This window comes from Atta cephalotes (genome assembly GCF_000143395.1).
Source record: "Atta cephalotes unplaced genomic scaffold scaffold00017, whole genome shotgun sequence".
NCBI lineage: Eukaryota > Metazoa > Arthropoda > Insecta > Hymenoptera > Formicidae > Atta > Atta cephalotes.
In genome coordinates, this window is record NW_012130081.1 from 2,488,343 (window position 1) to 2,498,280 (window position 9,938).

Consider the following 9,938-nt stretch of genomic DNA (forward strand, 5'->3'; position numbering starts at 1 on the left):
AATCATAAGGAAGTTTGTGAGAAAATTATCCCCTTGATACATCGGGGAAAAGGAAAGAATGCGGGCTTCAAGTTTCGTTGATCTCCGCTCCGAGAGGAGGGAAGCTAAAGGAGCGGTAAGAAATATCGGTGTGAGAGAAAGAGAAAGTGAAAGAGACAGAGAGAGAGAGAGAGATAGAGAGAGAGAGAGAGAATAAAGAGAAGTAAAAGCGCGGTTGTAATTATTTCTTTTTCTGATCGATGGGGCATGGGGAGGGGCAACGTACCCGGTCGTGCTGCAAGCGCGCTGTGGGCGTCTCTTGTAAAACTCCACTTCGTCCACCGTCCATACGGCCCCTTTCACGTTTTCGACTCGCATGAAACATTTGTGGAGAGACAGGTTGTGTCGCACTGCGTTCTATACAAAATAATACACAGACTAAATAAGCAACGCAAAAAACGAACGAAGCCAACTCAATCACGATCCCGGTAGTCGGCGAAGGGGGAAAGGATCACGGTCGTTCATGGCGATTCGTGGCGCGTGTGTGTACGTGTACGTGCGGCTGTATGGTTACGCAGGCGGTAGAGAGTCCTCGACATCGGGTGATGATGACCGATCACGCTGATGAGGCAAGAATGGATGATGATCGTGAGACCGAGGCGCGAGGTTGCTAAGTGAGACGTGTGATATTGTGCGTGTGCCGTATGATTTGTCGAGGTGCCAAGGTGCCAACGAGCAGCGTTGCGAACGATCTCATTGAGTATTACAACGTAGACACTTTGTGCAGAACTTTGATTGAATATATCTCCTGATATGTTTACTGCAATGATGTATCAATATCTTGAGTTAATATTATGCGAATTTATTTTGCATTATATATTTCAAATTTTTTTAGAGCTCTTTCATATGAAGTATTATATTTCCAACGAAGTTCTCAATATATTTTTAACTATCGGCTCTGATAGGATTACAATTTGTCGCGATGATAATAGAGACGTGTATGAATAGAATGAAACAAAATTTATCTGCCGCTAAATACTGAAATAACGTATTTATCATGTTTTTACCGAGATACTCAAATTCATTTATTCATTTGTATTGCCAAAAATACGAGCAATAATAATTAAAGAGTTGTAATATAACTTCAATAAAAGTTATTAATTCCATAATGCATGTTTGCTCATTCATTTTATATACTTAAATGTTATAGAGAAGGTACACACAATCGAGCTCCCGAATATTTTATGACTTGACGTACTTTTGTACAAAATGATAGTTTCAGTCTTATAGTTATGACCTCGATCTAGTTATAACCTAGATCTTGTATTTCCTCGTTTTATTACGATTCAAGTCTTTATAGATAATAATTTTGACCTAGATAAATTTTAGGATGACTTGTTCGACAACGCTGCTCTTGCGAGCTATGGCAGCCATCTTTGAAGACACGAAAGATACATTTTTATGATCAATTTTTAAAATCAAATATGTCATATAAATAAATTACGAAAATATTTTCTATCCTATATTTATGAAATCTAACATATTAGATAAACAAAAAATATTCCTCAAAAAATATATAATACCCACAGGTTCTATTTTATATTAAAAAAAATTTTTTTCACTAACGTTATATAATGTACAGATTGTTCGAGGATATTTCATTTATGATAGAAAAATTAATTTGATAATTTTATTGTCATTTTAAAGATGGCTGCAACAGCTAGCATTCTTGAAGAATACAAGCAAAGCTGCCACCTTAAACTTAAATTTGTATCGTAAACTTAAATATTGCTGTATTGTTTCTATTTTTTTTTTATTCGGGATAGCATATTTTTCAACAACTTAAATTACGCAGATTATGCAGATTAACAAATACTTTTTATAGCGTTCTTAAAAAAGCTGCTTTTATGAACATATGTAAAATAGAGTTTCAAAAATGCTAAGCGAACAAATAAAATAATACAAACTGAATAAATATAATAAATATCAAGTAAAAGCAGCGCAAATTACTACGCAAGTGTAATAGTATATGAATTTTAAAAGATACTTATATAAATGCAACTACTCAGTCACAACTGAATTTATTATTTAAAAAAAGAGCCGGGCAAGTCTTCCAGGTGGCAGCCAACAAAGAAAAAACAGAAATCGGCATCGCGTGACATATACAAAACAAATAATAATATAAAGTCTAGCCAACCGATAATCAGCGATAATTAATAACGCGATATCCATCAATAATAATGATGGTGGCGACGATGATCGATGACGATGAGGTCGGTGATGACGATCGCTGTTAGAAGGAAATCGGCAATAAAATCACGACGTCGAAGGCCGCATGAGGAATAACGAACCAAAATAATGATTAATCGAAAGAGACACGGTTTGTGGCATTCCTTTATCGTTAATGCACAGCTAGTCATCTAAATCTAGGGGCAACGACAACAATTATTCATGCCGCAGGGCCGAATATAAAATTCGACGAGGCCGCGCGACGCGGCCGTACGATGACGTGTTTGTCGCCATCCGCTATCACCGGCGTTGTTGGTTCCTTGGCTCTGCTCCGCTCACGTCTTCTCACTCCCTCCACTCTCTGCTGCAAACCTGTTTGCGTTTTTTCTTTATGTTTTCATATACACATAACCATGCGAGGCGAAGCGTCATGGCAAACGTCAATTACTTCCACGCACACTCGCACACACGCAAAAACGCACGCGCGCAAACACTCTTGCCAACAAGCGGTTTGTCACGTCGGCTTACAAATCGATCATGAACCATCGGTACATTATATTGCGTTGCCTTTGGATCTGAGTAGAGAGACGCGGAATATATTAATTTATATTACTATATTATAAACGCTCCGCATTTATTCGGTCGATTCGTTCCAGAATAAGTAAATAATGATAATCATTCAAATAATCATTCAAACCGTCGTAATTATTTAGAATAAAGTCTATTATGTCAGAATAAAGCGATTCATGAGATCTCTATAAAATATCATCTATAAAATACTTATATATCTCTACTATTATTTAATATAATATGTTTTTGCAGGTAATACATTTCTCATTCAGATACATTGACAACGATCATTTTAAACGATAAAATAATTGACGTATGTAATATGTGTTTATAGGAATGTGTAATGCAATAATCGTCTGTAAGGACGTTCCAATTCTATTTACTATTGGTTTAGTTATTGGACTATTAGTTTATTATTAGTTTAAGAGAATTGCTGTTATTCTGACACGCGATGCTATTGAGTGGTCTGCAAACGAGGGGAAACAAGGAAGAATATAATGACAGATGGCTCATAAATGACTCGTAATATGTCATATTTCACATGTTACCAGTTTTCCCCCCTTATTCGAGAAAGCAATACAACTATCATTACCAGCTGCTCTGCCCGGCACGTCACTTAGCCTGTTAATCCAAATCAATACATATATAATTATCCGAAATTCTCAATAAGCTGTCATCTTTTCTTGTTAAGCGCATTCAGCTTAACACGCTCGTATAAATACAAATTGCGTGATTGTTTTATCCTTGTTTTATCCTTGACTCCCGCTGCACAAACAGATTCGTGCTAACTTCATCCAGTTAAAAGAGAGTCACTTCCCCACTTTACTCGTAACTCTCTCGCTATTTAAAGATTATGTTTGGAAACTTCTTCCGGTTTTCTTATGGAGAAATAAAATTGCTATAATAAGCTTGGAATATTTTATGCCTTGTAAAAATTACTAGCTGCAAGCATGAAAAATTAGAAAAAAATTCTGATAAGAAATCTACATTTTGGAATCTTGAAGTCAAAAGCTTTTATCTGTTTCTTATTTAATTTTCTTGTTTTGAAACAATTGGATAATTATACTATTGGAATTATAAAATATACCTTCCATGTTGCTGCGTTGCGCCGGAAGTAGCAGAATGTGTTTTGGAACCAGTTGTAAATTTCGTTGAGTGTCAGCTGTTTCTCAGGAGATTCGATGATAGACTATGAAAAGAGCAATATTATAATTATATTAACTTGCTCTATTCTGAGAGGCAAAACATCATGGCTAAAGTACTTAAATGTTCACAAACGAAGAGACTTACGTGTAATATCGGTTCGTATATTGTGCAAAATTTGTACTTTTAGATTATAATAAATAATGATTTGAAAATGTTAAAATTCTTTAACAAAATATAATATATAAAATTAATAAGTAAAATAAATTTTATTACACCTAAATAATTATTAAGAAGATATAATGAACTTCAATATAAACATTATTATTAAATCCGAATAATATTTAATAATATTAATAATATTAATTTTAATAAATAAAGTGAAAATTAATTTTCAGTATATTCTCGAAATTATTAAAATAATCACGATAATAGGTATATAAGCATTCAAATTGTTTTATGTTGTTAAAGAAAATCCTCACAATGATTTGTTAAAATAATGCGACGCGATGGGAAAATGCAATATCCGGAGAATCTTTCGCCAATTATATTATCTACTCACCTGCCGAATTAAGGATGCATACGTGAACGGTGGTCTGACGTCTGCATTCTTGTAGAATTCCCTATTTCGCTGAATTTCTGAAACCGGACGCAACAAATTTCATTTATCCTATTACGTTATTAAAAATAATAGCAGGTAACAAAAGCTAATATTTTTATTATAATAATAACAAGTAATACTTGTTTAATTATTTTTTTTACGTAATAAGATCTGAACACAAGGATCACACAAACAAGCAAACATTGTGCTGGTCACATAAAATTATGATAAAATTTTGCTCTTAAATGACGAAGAGTAAATCAAGCTATGCGTATTTTTACGATATTTTCAAAAAAATTTAATCGATTTAAATATTTATATTAAATATTAAAGTATTTTTAAATATTTGTATTAAATATTAAATAAGTTTGAAAAGTTATAAATGTATTTTGAATTGCATAATAAGATATATATCAATTTTATATTTCACATTTTTTATTAAATTATATTTTTCTAAATTTTCTTTTTTAGCATTTAAATGGATTTCTAAATTTGAAAATAGCAATTGGTCATCAAATAAATTAAAAACTATATGCAAAATATATATCTAATAATAAGGCTTCATAGAAAGAAATTATATGCAAAATATCAATATTAAAAATAAAAAATGGATATTCTTCTAAAATAACGATAATTTTTATATCTGCAGAAATATGTACAGACGCATGCTTTTATAAAAGAAAAATTTCATAAAGATCAGAAGGAGGAGATACAAACATCGAAATTCTTCTTCACATTTAACTTTTTTGGAACTACTCTTTTTAGAGGTGATTGTACATTTACAACATTAAAACTGAAGTTCACATATTTGTTTGCCAAAAATAAAAGTAGTTCAAACCAAATATATGGATCACCTCTTTCGCGCTTAAAAGAAAAGTAATAAAAAAATAAATTACAGCCAATCAATTTATCCTCAAGCGTTTGCATGGGGTTTTGGAATACTCGCAATTTTAATTATTTCAAGAATTATATTAAAATTAGAAAAATTGTTGCTACATAAAAAGAATAATTTTGCAGAAATATTTAAAAATTTAAGTAAATACAGATTTGAAAATAATTTTCTTACTATCAAAATAATTACATAGGAAACTCAAACATGATGAGCAATGCAAAAAAATTTTTGATATTCTAGCTTGAGTGTCTTACATGATTATTTTGATAGTCCAACGAAACTATTTTCAGATCTGTATCTAGCTAAATTTTGTTAGATACTTTAGCAAAGTCATTGTTATGTGAACGTGGAGAGGCAGAGATGAAGATGAAGAAAGGAAGTGAGTGTTCATGCAAGGTGCATATTTTCGCAAGAAAATTTGTAAGCCACAAAAGGGAATGTGTGGAAAATAGGTTGACAGTACCTTGTTGGACGTCAAGGCCAGCACGCTCCAGCATGTAGGGCAGCCCTACACGGTGGGGAGGGCAGGCAGCACAAGAAATAAGGAAACAACAAAAGCATCGATAAGAAAGAGGTTCGAGCTGGCGGATGAAAGAATTTTTTTTTTCATCTCATATAATTTCTTTTCTCATCGCATAAATTTCCTTGCATCCCCTCTCTACACACCTATGCGTTTTATACCGCCAACAAGGTGTTGAACACTGTCGCTTCACGTGACATAGTCGCTACCATAAGTAATCTGTGCGTGTGGTACAATTTACGACAGGAAAAGGCACGAGACCAAGAGAGGACCGTAAAGAGCACTTGCTACAGGATCGGTATTTTTTTTTATTTCGTCGGAGTGAATATATTTTTGTGACGAACCTCGAAATGCCAAAAATAATTTCAAAAGTATAAATATATAATTATCTTATTACGCAGGATTAAAATTGTAAATATGATCTCATAGAACTATACTGTTTACGAAGAAAATTAAGAAATATTATCGACATCATGCAATTTTCATTTATCATATTTCTCTTAAATTAATAATGTTTTATAACTTTCATTATAATACATAGCTATATAATATATTATTTATTTTCTAGACACATATATATATAATATAATTTGAAAAAAATAGCTTCTCTTATTAATACTTTAATAAGAGTTGCAGTGCAGAAATTCTTCATAATGGTATTTCGAAGCTCGCGCATCACTCCGAATATGATTTTGTGTTATCGTTACCTTCGTTAATATCTATTCCAGATCTATCGACGGCTACTCTGCGCCTTACAGTGCCCTCGTCATACAGTCCTACGAATAGTATTTAATTTCTGAATTGTCATTTCTTTCGTTTCGCCTTTCTTTGAGACGATATTAATCCAGTTCCAAGCTCTCGTATGCGTTTCAATCATAAAAGCTATACGTTCGGAAAATGGTTACATCGAAAATATTTTAATTAAAGACATTAAATTTACAAGTTAATAATACGCTCCTATAAATGTATATATATAAATAAATAAGATATAAAAATTATACAATAGGAATTGAATTAAAAAAAGGGATATATTCAATTAGGAATGAATTAATATCACTAAATTCGATAAATAAATAGTATGTAGGTATATAGTGTATATATATTTCGCAAATCGCAGTTAATACCATTTGGCAAGAAAATTTTAATATATCTATATATTTGTTTCTTTTATCTTTCTTTATGTATATGTATATATACATAATTGAATATATATGTACATAACTGAAATTATATTTTATTAAAACGAATTGTTAATAATTCAATATCCTTTAATGTGTTTTTAATTTCAATTTTTATTATTAATATAAGCGACTAACGAGTTATACTATACATTATACATTGATATTTCGACGTACCAACAATCTATTAAGATCACAGAATCAACCATTTTCCTTGAAACAGGTAAAACGGAAGAACTGTTGCAAAATTGATTTCGAAACAAAATTGACCTTGGTAACGCAAAATGTATGATTCTGGCCCCCATTAGTTCTCGAAGACATTATTTCAAATCTCACCTGTCAGGCAAGATAATTAAAGATTATGAAATAAAGAGATGACCTTACCTCCTGCCAAAGAAAGAGCTGACTTGTCGCTGATGCGCCGTCTGATTGGACCAGCCATACTCGGCATGCTGCCAGGCATGTTGGGCATGGGAGGTAAACTAGACATATTGGGTATGGTCGGAAGTGGTGGCATCGGGGCACTGCCAACCGACGGAGGCAATTGAGCACTCGCAGGCGACCTCACGGCAGATACTAGCGCAGACATGGATACTGGTGACACCTGAGAGACTCCAAAGTTAGGTGGCGGTTGACTCATTAGCGCAGTGGAAAAATTTAGCTTTGGTAAATTCGAGCCCGTCTGAAAAAGAGAGTTCCCAAAATTCAAAAAATTTGGCAGACGAGACAAAAACAGTCATGATAAAGATATAAACGAATTGAATATAAACTGTGATCATTTTAGATTTCTCTTGAACAGAGATCATTTTAGAACGAAAATGAAAGCATTGTAGTTAAAAAGATATTTTTATGTAATTTATGCAGAGCAATTTCCAAAGTTTGATTAACTAATTTTTCATAAACTCAGAAAAATTTAAAACTCTACGGTTGTAACTTTTAAAATCATTGCAAGATTTGTCTTTTAGATCTAATAACAAAGAAATATCTCATTTCTTTTGCTCCAGAAATTTCATGATAAATGTAATGTACATATTTAAAGCACTTGCAATATAAATATGAATATCAATAAATGCAGTTGCCATATGAATATCTTATTACATATCATAGTATACGAGCAATCTGATCTTCGTAGCGAAATTACTCACACAACTGCGTTAAAATAATTAAGCCGTCGACCGTCGAGCGTTGTCGCCGGCGGAGGGCTAATGCGATATTGGTATTCTCTGACTGCCCAACTTGTTAGGGGTTTTAATTAAGGCGATATAAAATTACCGCAGCTCCGATGAATTATTAATGCAAACTTTATGTATAAATTAGCACTCGACTCGGCGGCGCGTTAAAACTGAAACTCGCGTTGTTGTTAGCGAGCCACGAGAAGCTCGTAAAATCTTCCAACGAGCTGGTCTGTCGTGAAAATCCGGCTTTACGATCTCATAGCAATACCACAGCGAAGAAAGTTTACGCATCGCAGTTGAACCATTTTTCCAGATTCAGTTTTCAGTATTCCTTCTATAGCGGATCTTTAAGCGTATTATAATCGCGATTTATGATAAAGATTTTCTTTTGTTTCATGATGTATTTTTGTTTCATAATGCAATTAATAATTTTAATTTGCAGCAAATTTATAGATAAAGTTACTCTCATAATTCTCAATGATAATTAATTTTTTTTTATGAAGCTATAAGAAAAGACGACAGTAGTATGCATAAATTGTTTTTGTTAATATAAATTAATATATTTTTGTTAATACAGTTGGTACAACAAACTCTAATCTAATCTAAATTTTATGTTATAATAATGTTGAAAAAATTCAATACCTTAGGTTGAATCATAAATAATTTCCATTTCGGAGAATAAATTGTAATAATACATTTATAGCCAATCATCACGTTAATAACTCATTACTTGACAGGTCAAATCATGTTTGAAGTAAATTTCGTAAAAATCTCATAATGACAGTAATAGTGTACACATCGAAATAAAGTAATAATTTCTTAATCCTGAATTGAAGGAAATAAAAATGCATATTCATCGTATAATATTATGGTAGGAAAAAATGCTACGGAGGCCAAAAAAAAGTTTGCAAAAAAGTTTTATGGTATAACTGACAGGCAAGTACAAAATTGGTTTACAAAATTTCATTCTAAAGATACGTTGTTAAAAAATAAACCCAGACGAGGACGCTCAATAAACTTCCATGCATGGTGCTTTAAAATCATTAGAAATACAATTAGTGGAATGGCAACAAATCATTGCAAATAATTGCGAACAAATCATTGCGAACATATATAATTGATTAAGATATAATTTTTTGTTTTTTATTGAGAAATAAAATTCATATACTAAAACGGAAATTATTTATGACTCAGTTTAATGGAATACAATTTTTATATAAAGAAATTAAATTGTTACGAAAGAAATTATAGACATCATCGTGTTGTTTTCATTATTTTTAATATGGATTAATAATAAATGAATGATTAAATAAAATAATTCAATAAAATAAAAAATCTAACCTAAAGAACAATATTATATTAATTATAAATATAATAAAGAGAATTTACCGATGACTCCGATGACTTTGGTGGTTCCGGGGAAGCCATTTGTTTTGCCATGTGCAAATGATGCATCATAGCGCCTAGTCGATCTCGTTCTTTTTGCAACTGAATTTCTAACTGCGACACTACTTGCATCTGGACCCTGGCTTGCGCTGTCGATCGGTCATCCAATGTGTGCTCTGTATTTAAGTGTCTGCAATATTTCAGGATTAATTACGGTTAATTTTAATTCAACATGCTACAGTTTCAATCCCCCTCTCTCTCTCTC

The 9,938-nt window shown here is 32.2% G+C and overlaps 1 protein-coding gene across 1 annotated transcript in view; it reads right to left on the reverse strand.

Moving 5' to 3' along the window:
* Positions 1-9,938, reverse strand: part of LOC105618517 (forkhead box protein P1) — a 25,389-nt gene that overhangs the window by 7,199 nt on the left and 8,252 nt on the right. The window contains exons 6-11 of the mRNA XM_012200050.1: positions 9,677-9,863; positions 7,497-7,794; positions 6,642-6,710; positions 4,484-4,560; positions 3,866-3,967; positions 266-396 (exon numbers count right to left, since the gene is read on the reverse strand). Of these exons, the coding sequence (XP_012055440.1) occupies positions 266-396; positions 3,866-3,967; positions 4,484-4,560; positions 6,642-6,710; positions 7,497-7,794; positions 9,677-9,863 (864 nt within the window). The remainder of the gene's footprint in view (positions 1-265; positions 397-3,865; positions 3,968-4,483; positions 4,561-6,641; positions 6,711-7,496; positions 7,795-9,676; positions 9,864-9,938) is intronic.